Source organism: Carassius auratus, chromosome 35, assembly GCF_003368295.1.
Source record: "Carassius auratus strain Wakin chromosome 35, ASM336829v1, whole genome shotgun sequence".
Lineage (NCBI taxonomy): Eukaryota > Metazoa > Chordata > Actinopteri > Cypriniformes > Cyprinidae > Carassius > Carassius auratus.
Window position 1 is genome coordinate 13,106,633 of NC_039277.1, and position 17,567 is coordinate 13,124,199.

The window sequence follows — 17,567 nt, forward strand, 5'->3', positions numbered from 1 at the left end:
AGGAAATTAATTTGAAATGAACTGTTGCTTCCATTGGGAGGGAGAATTTTTACAATATTTTTTTACATTAGATTTTGCGCAGAGGTGTGAGTGCGTGCGTGCATTTGTATGTGTGGCAAATATGAAGCGGTACAGTAGAGAACTTTTTTATTGTTATTATTAATGGCGTTCATCATGTTTACAACTATTCGTTTTTTTAATGAGGGGAGGGCAGGTTCTTTCGCATATTGTTTATGTGGCCATTGTTAGCTGTTGCGTGTTTTTCTTTTTGTATACAGAAGAAAACGTTTGGAGTAAGGATAGAGAGTCTTGAACTGAAAGCATATCCATAGTCTAATGAGGCAGTATTATCTAAATATAAATATCATGATGTGTCCCAAATGGTGCACTTGATGTGGTCGCTATGGTCTCATGGCCTTTGTTTGTGCAGACTACTACTCGACAGCCTGTGCAGCATTACTTCACCAAACCGTGGACTCGGAGAAGGACTGTAAGGGCCAAGTGTGTTTTTTGGGACAGGGATTATGAGCGTTAGATAACCAGCTCATTTAAAACAGCGCCATCTATTGGTTGGAGTACCATGTTGAAGACCTATAAAGGTTTAATTTGGATTTTTGCCTGTTAAAAGTATTTTATAACCTTGTTTTTAGTATTTTATATAATGTTTGCAAGATCCCTGTTCTAAAAAAAAATTTTGACAAAGGAAATGTCCTGAGAATATGAAACGAATGTGAATAATACCAGGAAAATGCCTTGGAATTATTCATGTTTGTAAATATTTCACTTTGTTTTTATTTCTTTCCTGTGTGTGTGTGTTTTGTTTCAGGTTTTATTTCTATTTACTGTTGTTTGTTTTTTTTGTTTTTTTTGTTAAATGTTTTTGTACGTTTTTTTTTTTTTTTTCGTTTGTTTTTAGATTTGCTTTTTTATTTTTATTTTTTTATTATTATTATTTTTTATTTTTTATGTGTTATTTCAACAGCAGCACCATCCTGCTCATTTTATTTGGCTCCAGTGTTTTGGATTTTGTAGACCATTGTTTCCCGTAGCTAAAGCCCAGAAACACCATTTAAAATAAAACGCATGTCTTCAGTCTGAAATAATGGAGAATGTTTACAGACTGCCTCTGGAAATTTCTACACTGTGGTGGGTGGTTACGTGCTGGGCTGTGTGGACTAAAGAGTTTAATTGTTTTGTGTTAATGAGAACAATAGTATAAAGTAGGAAGTGTGAACTGTAATTCACTACACGGACCTGTCATCAATGTGAAGGAATTTAGGTATATATCGGCCACTTCCTCTACATGCTTCCTGTGGATGGAGCAGGTGCCAGAGAGAAGACTGCTGTAGTTGAAAACACTAATTATTCGACTTGTATGCCAATTTTTTTTGTGGGTAGTTTTCCCGCCGCATTATGTGATGTGATGATCTGGAGTGTCTGAATGGATGCCGTCCACCCCAGCACTGAGTCTCAGGAAGGGTATGCTTTTTCCTGATCAGACACAATGAATCCGTGATCCGTGTGTGTGTTTGTGTGTGTGAAGCATTTGATTCTCCCATCACACTAGAACAAACAAAAGCATGTTTCTATCGTTTACTTTGTGGGAGAGTGAGAATGCACATTTCTGCATTTCATGGTAGATGCATTACAATTGCCTCTTTTATTTGCCAAATTGAAACCAATTATGAAATCCAATGAAGTGAACATTTTTTGAATTGAGTCTAATGTTGTTTGTTTTGATTCAGTTGATGAACTGGATGATTTTTGGAGCCCCTGTGAAAGCGGTTGAATGTATATGTTTGTACAGAAGTGTTTAGATCAGAAGATCTTAGAGAACAGATAGACATGTGAGCGAAGAAAAGCAAAATAACCTTTTATAAAACTTTTGTATTAGTACATTAACAATGGTAATTTTGTATATATGAAGACTAGGCTTTCTGAGTAGCAGAAAGAAAAACATTCCTACATTTTTTTTAAATGTAAGTTTGTCAGAAATAACTATGTAAACATGCGCAATGTTTTATGTGCCTTTTATTTGGATTGTCTAAATAAAAACTGTAAAACATGACTGCTACATGTGTGTGTAAGAGATCTACCAGCATCTATTTTCAATAATATTCTCCATTTATTCTTTAGTTCAAATAAATTATTTTTGCTGGTCAGATTTGGAAACACTGATTGTTGAACCAACTTCTGGCTTTATTTTATTTAGTTATTTTGCATATATTTACTTATATGATTATAACTAGAATTTTTATTGTAGATTCATGCATTATTTATTTTGCATCAAAAACTTAATATTTCTGCTGGTGAAACAAAGTGTGGAAATACATCTCTGCAAAATGTGGTGCGTTTTAAAATGCCTAATATGAGGCTTTATATTATTTTATATTAAAAGAAATTCTCTTTCATCTCTAATTCATGGCTCTCCATCTGGCCCTGTTCCAATGGTCCCCTCCCCCTCCCCCACATACTGTTTTTTTTTTTTTTTTTTTTTTTTTTTTCTTAGCAGAATCTCATATTGGTCGTAAGGACTAATTTCCATGTGCATTGGCTCCATTGGTGCGCGTTCACGGCCTCACGCTTGCCGCATCATTTGATCAGGCGTGACGCGCCCCTGGGATCCCAATACAATCAGCCCTGGGTTTAATCTCGTGTCCATGAGCAGGTGCTTCGGGTTCAAGGTCTTTTGTTTCACCCATAACTGTCGCCTCACAACGGGGATAAAAGACAATGAGCCCCACTGAAGGAACAATTGCGCTTTTTTCGGGGCGCCGCTGTTCACCATCTGCCCGTGTCTGTAAGTACAGGCAGCTGTATTAGTATTTGAAGAGCATTTCTCTCCGTTCATTTATATTCATGAAAACATCTAATTTGGATGTTGCATCAACATTGAGCACTTAAGTAATAAATCATTTACATTTATTATTGAAACAGAAAAAAAGTGGTTACGCCCGATATAAGCTATATTATTGTGGGGTTTTCTGTTTGAGCATTGGCCCAAAATCGGGGTAACTTAAGCATGGGACGCGGCATGAAGGGAGGCGCAGTTTTACCGAGATCATTGTGTTCTTTAATAAAACCTTATAAACAACGCTTAGTTGTTAAAAATAATGTAATGAAACATTTTTATTATGCATTTTTAATAACTTCAAAAAAGTATTTATTATAAACGGAGTAGGCTACATGTCAACCGCTCACCTTTTGACACATTACCGCCACAGACAGAGTCACATGACCAAAATGAATAGAGGAGAGAAACGCTCTGGGACGCAGAACAGAAAAGACAAAGGAGAAAAGAAAAACTATGCATTCAAATACAGAAATGTACAAGTGAACTAATATAAATTATCAAGCTATTATTATAATTTTTTTCATTGTAAGTCATGCAGTCATTCAACATTTGACATTGCTGTCTAATAGAGGGCAAATAAGTGATTAACGTTAATATCAGTTCTAATGCTCAAAAAATGAAGTCACAATAGGTTTGGGAATTGGGCATTTGATTTACATTTAAGAGGAAATTAGTAGGTTGTTAACAAGGATACAAACTAGCCACATTTAGCCAAAAATTGCAGTTTTAAATTTAAAATAGGTCATTTGTAGAAAACTTGCTACTTCATACTTTAGTACAAAACAATGTTGAATTTTGACAAAAAAAAAAGGTTATTTTGAGATGTTATAGTAGCAATTTATAACATCCAAATATAAATCCAAAAGCAAAACATGTGAAAAGAGCTATATTACAGAGTGGAAATGGTAAATGAGGCAATGAATGATCCTCTGCCCCATCTAGTGGCCATAGTGGGAATATCATGACATTTATTTTAATAATATTTGTTTTTCTACCAGGTGGCAGAAATCTTTCACTTAAAGGAAAACCACCATTTTTCCATATTCCACTATGTTTTTCCCTCAACTTAGACGAGTTCATACGTACCTCTCCCATCTCAATGCGTGCACTTAATCACTAAAGCATGCAGCGCCACTATGTTAGCGTTTAGCTTAGCAACATTCATTCCTTAGGATTCAAACAAGGATGAATTTAGAAGCTACCAAACACTTCCATGTTTTCCCTATTTAAATACAGTTACATGAGTAATTACACTAAGTATGGTGACACAAAATAAAATGTAGCGATTTTCTAAGCGGATAAAAAATGATAACTATAATGTATGGTGCAAGAGCTCTTTGTAGCACTTCAACCTCGGCCCCTCTTCCTGCACGCCTGCACTATTGGTAGTAGTTCGGGGGAGTTTTCAGGAGTATTATTTACATTTGCATAACTAAAAAGTGAGCAATATAATGTGTTTGAAAAAAATTAAATGAACAGAAGTGTTCTATTGTCTGAGCTCAACCACCTGGAGTTGAAGGGGATATTATATAACACACTTTTTTCCTATGGTATTGAAAATGGGGGAGAGGGTTCGGACCTTTGACACTTTTTTTTACCCCTGATGAGTTTGTATTCTGTCATTGCACAAGCTAGTTAATGGGCTTTTGGTCATTGACTTGCAGAAAGTTTTCTGTTGAAGTTAGTGTTAGGGGCTAGAATTTAGGGGGCGCCAAAACTGATCTTATATACCCCTCATCAGATGTTCAGTTGTGCCCCTGCATTTTAGATATATAAATATAGATAGAGCGTTTATTGGCTATTTTACAACTTTGAATGCGAATGAGTATATACGCAAGATTTTAAAATATTTTTGAAGCAGGTCTATATACTGCTGAATCCAAATATACAATAAACAAACAGTACTATCGTGAAATAAAATAACTAATTTCTATTTGAATATATGAATAATCTAAAATGTATTTTAATAGCCATTCCTCCGGTCTTCAGCATCACATGATCCTTCAGAAATCATTCCAGTACATTGATTTTGGTGCTTAAGAAACATTTCTTATTATTATCAATGTTGAAAACAGTTGTACTGCTTAAAATTAATTTTGTGGACACCTTGATGCATATAAATTTTGGATTATGTAAATAATTGAACGTTCATAAAACACCATTCATTTGAAATACACTTTTTGTTTTTGTCTTTGATGTTTGATCAATTGAATTTATCCTGGCTGAATAAAAATATTAATTTATTTAAAAAAATCTTCTGATTCTTGTTGAATATAATACTGTTATATTTTTTTCATATGTAAATGAATAAATGAATGAATATGTATGCAATGGGGTTGATTTGATCTTTTGTAATGAATGCTGGGATGCTTTACTCACCTGTATCCACTAGGTTGCTCTTGAGTGCGGTAAGAGGAGGATAATCTGCCCACAGCTCATTCTCTCAAGAGCCGATAAAGATCCACCATCTGACGAGCTGGAGCGCTGCTGTCACACACTGTCACACACAATCACTGATTATATACAACATGGAGGAATGCAGCATCGAGTAATGTGATCAGAGCCGATCTCTTCAGCTGGTAAGATCTCACCCTTAGTCTGCTGCTTCTTTCTCTGTCATTTGATTTGATTATGCATTTATTAAGATAAATTAAGCACTGTTCAGTTATAATTCTCTAGCCAGACAGGCATTAGTGTGGTTGTGCACTAATAACGCCCCAATATAGTGCCGGACTCATAAATTACGGTGCTGTTATGTTGCTACAGTATGATGTGATGGAATTAACACATCTGTGTCTCTGGTCCATTTATGTCTATGTAATAATTAAATTATAATAATGATAATATTTTACTATGTAGTACTGTGTGGTATTTACAGCAGTTTTTTTTGTGCACATCTTTTTTTTTTCCAGAGAAAATGTAGTGTAAATTTTTTTTTAACTAGTAAAAGGAAGAAGAAGAAAGCATGAGATTTTTTTATTTTATTCATTGAGTTTTATTCCACTCAATGAATCCTGGGATAGGGTCCATGAGTGACCACATGCCTCTAATATAGTTTTTAGTATCATTATATTATGGCTTAAAGGGGTCTTATTATGCTTTTCAATTGTAGTTAGTCTGTAATGTTGTTGTTTGAGTTTTTTTGAGTGAATTGATTTGATTTTGATGCAGTATTTACACAGAAGCTCGCAAGTGTGGCTATGGTAAGGGGCATGACATTTCCCGACCAGACGCCAAGTGCTGCCGATCACAATACACACTGGCCCAGCTAACCAATCAAAGGGCATTTTGTATTTCAGAAGGCGGGCCTTCATTTGATACAGAAACTTTTCCAGCCGTTCATGCCAGACTTAGGAGAGATAAAGTCAAGATTTGTTTAAGAGCATAATAGGACCTCTTTTAGAGCAGAGATTCTATTAAAGGTATAGTCCATCCCAAAAAGCTCCCCTTGCCCTCATGTCATTTCAAATTTTTGCATTGTATTTCTTTCACCTGTGGAATACAAAATAAGATTAACAGAATGTTAGTAAAAAAAAGTTTTATGGTTTTTGAGGTAAAGTATAACTTGATTGTCTCAGTATTAGTATAAACACTATTTTAAAGATACTTGACTGTCAACTCCCCTCTGCACTGTTCCTTCCTGTCCTCTCATCTTCACTTTTCTCCTTCTATCTCAGTGGATCCAGGTCAGAAACAAGGACAAGTGTCAAAGCCCTGCTCGTGCTTTCGGTTCAGTGCACACTATGCAACTGTTCCCTTTTTCTTTGGGCTGAACATTACAAAAGCCTGCTTGTATTAACATTTGGGGAAATGCTTGCATCTTTTCAGTGCAGTCTATTTTCATTTCTGCTCTTATAAAATGAATTAAAACAAAATCTTATAAATTGTGTAAGCAACTACTGGAATTTATCCTCATGGGTTTGGCCCCATTAGAGCTAATGATAGCAGAGATGTGCCAGTGAACGTGCTGCTGCTTTTATACGTAGACAGCAGGCGTGTGTTCTGACATAAGCATGAACCCACAGACGACTCCTGTGGTGATAACAGCTCTCCGTGTCAGACACCACAATCTGCCCGCTTGGATTTCACTCTCCTCTTGGCTGCTGAATCAGCCAGAAAAAGCATCTGAATTTGGCAGAGTAATACAGAAAGGGAGACTAGGATCATTTTGGCAGGGGCTCCTTCTAAATTTCATTAAAGCTTTGTTTATAGCTCATTATTAATAATGGGGTTGTCATGTGTCTCCCAGCTTCACACTTACTCTATGTTCTGTTCCAAAATGAGTCAAGAAAGATTCATTCAACTTTTAAATAAATATAACACCCCCCCCCCCAAAAAAGGTTATTTTAAGAACTGTTCACTGAAAGGTTCTTTGGGGAACCAGAAATGGCCTTGCTCCGAAAAATGAATCACTCTTTTGAATCAAATCAGTTGATCTGATTCATGAAACTTACTGATTCAATTCTTGAATTAAACTCACTGAGTCAGTGATTCATCAGTTTTCAATTTAAGCCCCGTTCAAGCAGAAGATGATAAATATAGTTATGTAAACATCATTCTGTAAGTGCAAAGGAACAGCAGAATCCACACCATAATTATAACGACATGGAAGATCAATATAGTTGGAATCACTTTTCACAATGATGATAGCCATTCTGAATCTATTATGCTTTCAATAGTGTGAGCATTTAAGGAAGTCGACAAAATTATGAACAGAATGCACTGGTGTGGATGCTAGTTTTGTTATTGTTATAATTAACTCTTCTGGTTTGAACAGGCCTTCATAGATTATTTTAGGGTATGTTTTATAAAAATGTAATTCCGCCTTGAAACAACATGGAGGTGTCTAAATGATAGAATTTCTTCCTTCACACAATTCAATTAGGTTGGAGTTGTTTTGAATCTGAAAAGCTTTCCACTTACAGTGCAGCTTTTACTGATTTCATATCAAGTGTGTGACCAAACGGCAAGATTGACTGAAGCTTTAAATCGGGTTTGGCACTTTAACACCACTGCTGTGGTTTATTCAGAGTTTTCTTAATGAATCACTTACTCCGAGGGTCCAACGACTGCGAGATTGATAGTCACGGGGGTTGCCATGGAGACAAGACCAGCAGCCTCCGATCACATTGACTGTTGATGATGGCCGTAATTTAAAATAACAAGCTTTCCTGTGTTGCACCGGAAGGATGATTGCCCCGATTATGATGACATCTCCACCATGCTGTGATCTCTTTCACAATTATCCATCAGATCCTGCGCTGTGTGGCATTCCTCTGGCTCTAATCTGTCTCAGTGGGTCACACGGACCCCTGCTTAACCAATATCAGCTCAGCGGGCATATTAACTATAGATGACGTCAGGCTTTGCTGCATGTTATTCACAAGGGCACAGCCGCCCTTCTTCAGAGATACATCACTAAGCTGCTACTGTTCCTGAGCCTCGCTGGCTAACTGTGCCAGAGTCTCTGGCTATATTTAGCGCTGCCTGTTTGGTTTTGGGTGCAGATTAATGTGGAGCGATGAAAATGGGAGCGAGGGATATCCGAACCTCTCTGTTGATGGATTTTATGGAGGAGCCTGTAGCCTGTGATGGGAGTTAAAGGTTTATCCTGCTGGCATTAATTGCTTCCTGGTGGATCTTTTGGTGTGAGTCTGCATCTCCTCTGCAGAGAGACGGTAAGTAGGGAATAGAAACATATAGGGACATGTGAAGCACATGATTACATCATGAGTCCAGTGTCTGATCATGTATGGTGAGAGGGCAAAATGTGCCCTTTTGAAGAGTACCTAAAGATACCTATCCTATCTTTTATGGAAGCCTTGTTTGTTAATGACCCTGATCCATTTAATGTCCAATGGGGACCATCCACTGTATGACTCATGCTATTCATGTGTGCATGTATGATTCACGATTTAAAATTATTCATTTTATAAAAAAACAAAAAAATGTAAATATGTAAAGTAAAGAACTATATCAAAAAAAAAAAGATTTTGTATGTGCTCCAAAAAGATAACCAGTCCATTCTCAGGAGTGTAAATCAAGAAAAATTTGATCCACTTAAAAAACTAAAAATGTCCGCACACTGAAAGACACACAATTAGATGATTAGAAGGCAAAGGTCTTTTACAAAAGCACTGAAGAACGTATGAGCTGAAACGTCTGTTCTTTAGTCTGTTTTTAAGACATTTTTCACTATTGTCATCCTATAGATGTTAAAGTAATTTTTGTGATAGACCTTTTCCTTTGTCTAAAGTAAAGTTCTATAACCATTTCTATAATGGTGTAATTATATATATTCAGTGTTGCTTCTGTTAACTAAAAGTAAATCTATATTAAAAATCATTTTTGGTTATTGAAACAAAGCTTAAATATACAATATAAAAAAAACATACATTTTAAATTGCCTTGGTGACTTGATGACATTTTTTTTATAAATAAACATGTAAGGTTGAAGTATTAACATTATTAAACTGAAATAAAAAAATAAATAAAACCTATAAAAAAGAAAAAATCCATGCACAAAAACAAATAAAAATGACAAAAGAACATAGTATAATAAAAAGTCAAGTTCAAATAAAAACTGAATATAGAAAACAAAATCACATTCAAAATACTTATAATTAATATAATATTATATATATTAAATAATACTAAAATAACAGTGTTCATATTAAAAGAGAGACTACGTGTTATAAATGTTATATTTAAAAATATGTTTTTGCGTATTTTTTTCAAAAAAAAAAAAAATTCTCTCAATATAAGCAATGTTTAGCATTTTGCTGTTCTAATGTAGGTCTTCAGGAGTGGGCTGCTGTTTGTACTTCGCTTGAGGTTGACTGTGAGAGCGAGAGCAAGGCATTCTGGGAACCCCAGCCAGCCGTGGATGTGGTTGAGTCTTCGCTATCAGCAGCAGAAGAAAAGTTTATCCAATGCTGCCCCTCTGTATACGGAAGCTTACCTCCAGAGGCATCATGAGTGGATAACAGGTGTGTCCGGAGGCGGTGCATAGGTCAACGGGTGGGATCATTGCAGTGAATGGGCAGCTCTGAGTGGGAGGGAGGTGCTGTAAATGATGACCAGTCTTTTCCGCCGGAGTAATGCGAACAGTAACCATGGCAGTGGTACACGAGGGAGCGACGATGGATCACGAGAGCTCAATAACAGAAGGCCTCCACATCAGGTCCGGCGTTTGGAGTTTACCCAGGCTATGGATGACTTTAAGACGATGTTCCCCAGCATGAAGCATGAGGTTATCGAGTGTGTCTTGAGAGCCAACCATGGTGCCGTCGACTCCACCATTGACCAGCTACTGCAGATGAGCCTGGACAGCAAGGCCACGGATGACAGCTCGGATTCTGAGGACAGCATCCCTCCAGAGGTGAGTCTAGAAACTTTTAATGAGATCTAAAAGTGTGGCATTTTTAGATCTGTGAGCACAAAAGAATCTTCCCTTTTTTCTCCTGCAGATCCTGGAAAGAACACTGGAGCCGGACAGCTCAGATGAGGAGCCTCCACCCGTCTACGCGCCGCCCTCCTACGACATGCACATCTATGACAGAAAACATCCTGCAGATGTTCCATCCACACCGCCACCCAGGCAAGAAAAACAACTAATCATGTTTCCTGTTGGAAAAATGACTAATAATAACAGTAGACTTTAACCTGTGAGAGAGACATTGTATCTGCATTCACTTTTTTGAAATGCTTTTTATGTTGACTTGAAAAAAAATTCTGCTACTATTTATTCTTACTTTTCTTCACACCAAATTATTCTGATGACAGACTTAGGACCAGGCATTTAAGAAAAAGAATAAAAACAAGATTTGAGATGCTGTAACAATGAGATTGGTCCATTGGTTATCCAGTCAAATTATCTGCTGATTCAAAGTCACATAAGCTTTTTGTTGTGCATTAAGGAATTTATTCGGTAAATGTGCTCTAAAGTTTATGACTTTCTATTGGTTAACAAATGTATTCACCTCAAATTGATCCACAATTTAAGATTTTTCTTCTTATTCTTCTTCTTCTGAGACCAAATTTATCAAATGAATGCAGTCTAGACTTTCAGGCTCCGATCCCCAAACTCTGCACAGATTTTTGTGAGTTTCTTACTCCGTGTATTCTACTCTTCTTTTTTTTTTTCAAACTTTTTCCTAACTTTAGTTTATGGAATTTCCGTAAGGGACTTTCTAAACAGGCCCAAATTCCCACAGACTTCATTTGAGAGGGTGAAAACTTTCATCCAATAACTCCTTCAGGCTAGCTTTTATATCACCAGCAAAGCCTAACAACTGCCTTGGTATAACGTGCTAAAATATATAATTTAAAGTTTAATGTAAAAATCTGCTCAAACATGCTAGCAATGTGCTAAATTATGCTAGCCAAATGTTAAAACATTCTCGCAATGTGCTAAACCTTATAAAAATAACTACTAACATGTCAAAACATGCTAGCAACATGCTTATGTATGTTAGCAGCATGTTAAAACAATGCTAATGCTAGCAATGCTATGCTAGTCTATATAACCATTTTGAACTGATGTGCTTTACTTCTCAAGTTTAGTCTGCTGCTTTGTTGTGTAAACCGTTTAAACTAACAAGTTATTTAGTGAATAAACGGTTTCTAAGTAAGTCCCTTATTAGTTTGATATTACTACATCAAAGCATCAAAGTCTTGAAGACTACATAGTACATTCAAAGTTGATAATTTAACTTAAAAAAAAAAAAAGGAATATCGGAAGGAATATGTTGAATATATAAAACATTTGAGAATCAAAAGAAATGCTACTGCAACTGAAGAAGCCATTGTAGCTTCTGATCTCATCCATAATAAATGACTTGCATTCAGAGCTCACAGACAAAGTCCAGTAACAACCAGCAGTTGTCAGGTTATCTTGCGTTTGGAGCAGGATACCTGATGTTTGGGATTGTGTGGGACAGATTTGTGAGGTAACCAAATCATTTTGATGACAGACTTTTGCTCAGGGACTACAGATTGACTAAAGCAACATTTGAGATGGTGTACAAAGACATTAGTCCACTGGTTAGTGCACTCATCTAATCATCTGAGCACTGAGGAATTTATTCCACCTCAGCAGAGCACATACGATTTTATGCACATCTTGGCATTTCCGTCAAGAGCACAAAAAGTCTCATAAAATATATGGATGGAAACAGTTACTGATCTATTAGTATGTGAACTCCGCAAACAACAGTGCCTTTAAATCCCAAGATGAGAATCCAATCAGGCCTTTCTTATTTTAAGAGTGTGTTTCATAAGAAGAATTAGTTTTATTTTATACTCATTTTGTCAGGTTCGATGATTATCCCCCTCCTGGACATCAGCAGGTCGGCAGACACAGGAACTGGAATCCACCGTTACTAGGCAACCTCCCTGATGACTTCCTGCGTATCCTGCCTCAGCAGTCAGAAAGTCTTCAGGTGGATTTATAAACCATTAACATGTATTCGATATTAAAATCTTGGCTGAATATCATGCGTTTACATTAGCAAACATTAAGATCCAGATTCAAAGATTTAGATTCAGATCCAGATTCAAATTCCTTTCAAATTCACTGGGTTAATTCAGTAACTTTAAGACAAGATAAGGGCAATTCATTTGACAGTAAAAATGTCATTATTGATTTCTTTCCCCCTGCAGCGTTCTCAGAGCAACCTGTCTCAGCCTTCCTCCTCCTCCTCTTCCTCACTTTCATCCCTGACGCAGCTTTCATCCAGCAGTAGTGCCCTGTCAGGTGGCGTTTGGTCATCTGAACAGGACAGGAAGTTGAAACAATACTTGGAGGATGAGCGAATAGCCCTTTTTCTGCAGAATCAGGAGTTCATGAAAGAGCTACAGCGTAACAGAGACTTCCTCATAGCTCTGGAGATAGGTACACACACACACACACACACAAATATGCTGACCTCAATGTGAATTTCATATTGACTTCTATTGTTTATATAGTTGTTTATATATGTAAAGGAAGTGGCAACATAATTTTTCCCACATATTGTGATGAACATTTGAGTTAAATGGATTATGGAAATGTGAAAAAAAAAAATGAAATGCAGAAAGTGGTGGAGTGTAAGCAGACTAAATAATTGGAGAGACCAGCATAGATCACCAGAAAAAAGTCTGCTGCTTTACCAGAAGATTTTAATTGTAACGTTTTTGTTTTAAAAAAATTACAAGGCCAGAAATTGTTCACAATAGGTTTCATGCATTTACAAAATACAATTGTATACCAACATTTAATTAAAATTAAATTAAAAGTACGTTACACTATTATTCAAATTAATTAATTTATACTTAATTAAATTCTGTTTCAGTTATATTTACTGTAGACCTAATCCTAATTTTTTAAACACTTTTAGAAGTGAATTAAATGGATTTTTATTCATTCAGTTTTTGTGGTGAAATTTTTTTGACCTTTCCCTCATAAAGGTTTAGTGTAACTATGTCAGAGACACCTTGCCCACTGTCACTCAAACACTCATTTTTCAAACATAATTCACATAAAATGAAATAATGTTTGGATTTCTCAGTGTGAGGGAAATCTGTCATTCATACAGGGTTTCTGCAGGTCCTTAAAAGTCTTACAGTTAGTCAAAATTAAGGCCATAAACAGTCTTAAATGGTACAAGAAAGTCTAATTTATTATGATTTCAAGAGGTCTTCAATTTGGCAATGGAAAGACAAGAGTTGCGGTATGACTTATTGTAAAGATTAAACTTCAGAAGGCTATGAATTAATTGATTAAACTGGAGCTCTGTATGTTTCAAAGTCACTGCTTTGTTTTCTGCTGCTATTGGAGGAACTACTGTATTTCTGCCATTCCGAAAGCGCCACCTGCTGGCAGGGAATGAATTAGCATTTTCAATAAGTCTGCTGGTTTTGTTCAGACCAATGTGAAAATCAGCCCATGTTTTTATGCAGCAAACACACATTTGTAAATGTGAACTGGTGGATCGACAAAAAGATAATGCATTAGAAAAATCTAAACAATTTAGACCGTAAAATATATTTATACGCCACTGAATTAATATAATAATTTATTTGTAATAGTTGTTTCAATTAATATAATAATTGATCATTTTAATTAATCGATTTTCTTAAAAATAGTTTAAATTCTGAAATGTGAAGTTTATAATTTTATATATATATAAAACAATTGTGAAAACCTGTAATCATGCTTTTTACAGTCATTTTACAGTTCAATATGTCACTATATACATTACCCTGCCCTGCTCATGTGGTATTAATTTTATTTGTGGTGGTCTTAAATTTGAGCTTATAAATCCTGCAGATACCCTGTTCATAGCCAAGAACTCATTAACCAACATTGCATTCAAGCACCTTTTTTTTACCTATTTTGTGCCCCCTCAAAGTTTTAGTTCCTCCCAAAATTTCTTCCTCACCTTACCTACCTTTAGGATGATTAATATAATGAAAAGCACCATACAGATAAATTCACAGTTAACTGAATTGAATACTACATGTTTAACTTGAATCTTTCTACCTTTCTATTTGCAAAAAGATTTGCAATGTTTTTCATTCTCATATTTGCAGACTATCACTCCTATCATTCTGCTAAAGTGCCTTTTAAATGAACCCCAGAGGGTTGTGTGTGTGAACCGCTCACTGTGTGCAGTGTTGTGTTGTTCACTCCACTGTCTCCACTCTGGAGCGACCGATCTTCACCTGCCCTCAGTGACCCTGTTACCTGCTGTGTTTTAGATCATCAGAGGTGCGAGAAAGCACAGTGTGGTCATTCATCCGCTTGCACAGAGAACTCCGCCGAAGGTAGATTCCCTTCATCTTCATCCATCCATCAGCCATGTCTGCCACACAAACACTGACAGGAAGCTTCATCTGAACCTGTCGGTGCCGCCACATAAAAAAACACACAGATAACGGCCTACAGGGACCACATTCTACACTTTTGCAGCATTTAACAATTTTTTTTATCATAAGGTTAAATTAGTCTGTTTAACAAAAAAAACAAAAAAAAATCTGTCATTATTTAATCATCTGCCGAACGCAAAGGAGAAAATGTGATTGGTAAATGTGAGCAACCATATGTTGTCTAACTCTTGATGTAGGTGATAATTGTGTCTCGGGGTCTGAGGAGGCCTGTTCATCAGTCTCTGACGATGCCTTATTCCTGGAGAAACTCAAGCACATGGGCAAATGTAGGAAAACGCAGACGAAGTTTAACAGCAAGTTCATGTAATGGCTTGAGCTCTTGGCCCTTTTTGATCACTGCGTTATTACCTGCAGCTACAAGGAAGAAGCTTTTTGAAATTGCCAGATCATTCTCGGAGAAGACCAGAAGAAAGAAGTCCAAAAAGCGAGCTTTCTCCAAACACCAGTCATATCCTCACATGTCCAGCCCCGACAGTCGCTGCCTGGAGTTTGCTTCTATGTATGTTGTGTTTTTTGTTCCTATAACTACTAGATTCAGTGTAATGTCAGTGCATGTCTAAATATGATTTTTTGATCTTCTTGTTCTGATATGTATTGTATGAATTAAAAGCTATACTTTTTTAAGTTAAAAATGCTAGAATACATCTTCTAAGCTATATGGCATTGTAGTATTAAACCTGTAGTGTGTTTGGTCCTTGACTTCCTCTCAGTCAAGGCTCTGCAACCTCCATCGTCAATCTCCTGGAAGAAGTAGAGGGGCCGCCTTCGGGTAAATATTCCCTTTATCTAAATGCAAATGTGAAATCTATCGGCACTTCATAAAATGTATAATATTTGGTGAAACCTCGTAAAGTGGAAATATGTTTGTGTCTATAAGCTGAGGATGACAACAAACTTAAGAGACTTTCAGAAAGAGACGAAGGGGAGGAGTCAAAGGAAGTGATGTCATGGTAAGTGCTCACAAATACACTTATCATCTTTACATCATTGGACGAATATGGATAATTGGCACATATTTTTTTATGATTTTTGACAGATGGATGAATCCTGGCCGGAGCTGCCGATGTTGTCTGCTTTAGAGAGCTCTGAAGACTAAAGCGTCATGATGATCGAGATTTTACTCATTAGTTTCCTGCAATGCTTTATTAAACCTGAACCATAAAATCATCAAAGTTCTATATTGTTTGTAATATTCTGGTTCTACAGTCTAGTTTAGGACTGTCATGTGGTGTAGCAGATCTGGTGGTGTTTAGAAGAATGCTGTGCTGGGCCTCGGGACTCAGAACATCCACAAGCACAAAACCTCATTGCTCAGCTTGATAAGAAAATCTGTGTTTATCTCAGGAGTAATTTTAATGGCCTGGAGTCTATATACAGTTCCTTTGATGTTTATAGATAAACCTCTTTTAAATTCTCATTATTATCTGATAGGTTTTATTTTGATAACTGGGAGATTGGTTTAAAATGTGTTATACAATTTAAGTTGCTGTGTTTTCAACCAAAATCACAATTTAAAATCATGCTGATTTTATTTCTTAGTGTAAAGTAAGGTCTGTTTTTTGTGTATTTAAACTGGGATAGTAGGCTAATTATTAAAACTAAATTGTAATTTTCAGAGTTTAGAGCTGTCAGCTCACTGTAAATTGATATTGATTTCAAAGGATGATGTAGTTGTTATTAAATTACATTTTGAGAGCAACACATCCTTGTTTGTCCTTTAATAATTCGTTTTGCAGAAGGGATGAAACTCTTCATATGCGCAAGTTACAAAGTCAAACATTTAGGATGATAAACAGTTTTGTTTCAAAACATTGGTGCTTACTTGGGTTGTGCTCTTGTGTTTTCATTCTTACAAGAACCAGCAGAGAACATCACAACATATGTGCCATAAGGCCAAACCATAAGGGGATTTTCACATTTAAAAATGAGAATAATTTTTACCCAATGTTTAAAAATATATCAGTTTTATGAAAAACGTGTCTTATAAATATAGATTTAGTCAGGCTATTTTATGATAACTCGTTGCATATAAACTCTGCAGAGGGATGTTACGATTTAAAGGCGCATATAGATTTTTTTTCCTCAGTAAAAAGTTTTACAATTAAAGAAATTAATAGCACGTCTGACAAGATATCTTTGAAATCACTGACATTTCCGTAAGAGAAATCTAATATCATCACTCTTGTAAAAGCTTATGTTTTACATCTCGGGTCTACTCTTGGGGGCGGATCAGACGTTCCAGTCATATATGACAAACTCATTTTGTATCGATAATTTCCCTTTTATTAAACATTTTCCACTTATGGAATAAATCAATAAAGATTTTTACAATGATTTCGGAAAATGCCAAGTTTTGCTTTTGCGTGATGCTGTATCCACGACGCTAGGGGTAAGTATCATATCGGCCAGCGAAAAACAACCAACTGTCTGCTTCAGTGACCAAACTAATCAGCAACAAACATCTCTAAAAATATAGATATATATGCAAATATATAAAGAGAGGTGGACATACATTTATTTTGCCTATTTAAGTTGAAATTAATCTTGGCACAGGTGACCTCGATTGTTTGTGACACTTTATTTTCCCATTCTGTAAGTGTCCAGCAGATGGAGCTATACACCAGTGCCTTGCTGTACATTGCTTGTTCAGCTCAAACACCTTCTGATTTTTCTTTTCAATCATAATCAGTCATTACTGTGATAGATGGCATTTATTTTGCTATCAGGAACAGCCTAAACACCTGTAGGGTTCCTGAGAGAGAGAAAGAGAGAGAGCTGGCTG

At 36.1% G+C, this 17,567-nt stretch overlaps 1 protein-coding gene across 3 annotated transcripts; it reads left to right on the plus strand.

Moving 5' to 3' along the window:
• The first annotated feature begins 2,539 nt into the window (after nt 1-2,539).
• On the plus strand, nt 2,540-16,200 carry LOC113054485 (CUE domain-containing protein 1-like). Of its 3 annotated transcripts, XM_026220068.1 has the most exons (13): nt 2,540-2,800; nt 5,247-5,433; nt 8,362-8,532; nt 9,651-10,235; nt 10,324-10,454; nt 12,171-12,297; nt 12,518-12,749; nt 14,597-14,662; nt 14,962-15,051; nt 15,140-15,284; nt 15,496-15,554; nt 15,663-15,735; nt 15,822-16,200. In XM_026220068.1, coding segments are annotated over exons 4-13 (1,233 nt in total). In that variant the 5' UTR covers nt 2,540-2,800; nt 5,247-5,433; nt 8,362-8,532; nt 9,651-9,926; the 3' UTR covers nt 15,823-16,200. The 3 variants fall into 3 exon arrangements, with proteins under 3 accessions (XP_026075853.1, XP_026075854.1, XP_026075855.1); XM_026220069.1 differs by lacking the exons at nt 2,540-2,800; nt 5,247-5,433 and having other exon boundaries at nt 7,306-8,532; nt 15,140-15,233; XM_026220070.1 differs by lacking the exons at nt 2,540-2,800; nt 5,247-5,433; nt 14,597-14,662 and having other exon boundaries at nt 7,308-8,532.
• Nucleotides 16,201-17,567: the final 1,367 nt, after the last annotated feature.

Excerpts from the sequence above, each read along its gene's own strand:
- LOC113054485 (XM_026220068.1), top strand. The coding sequence starts at position 9,927 with ATGATGACCAGTCTTTTCCGCCGGAGTAATGCGAACAGTAACCATGGC. Across the intron at positions 10,236-10,323 it reads AGGACAGCATCCCTCCAGAG|ATCCTGGAAAGAACACTGGA; the intron begins GTGAGTCTAGAA and ends TTTCTCCTGCAG. Across the intron at positions 10,455-12,170 it reads CCATCCACACCGCCACCCAG|GTTCGATGATTATCCCCCTC; the intron begins GCAAGAAAAACA and ends TCATTTTGTCAG.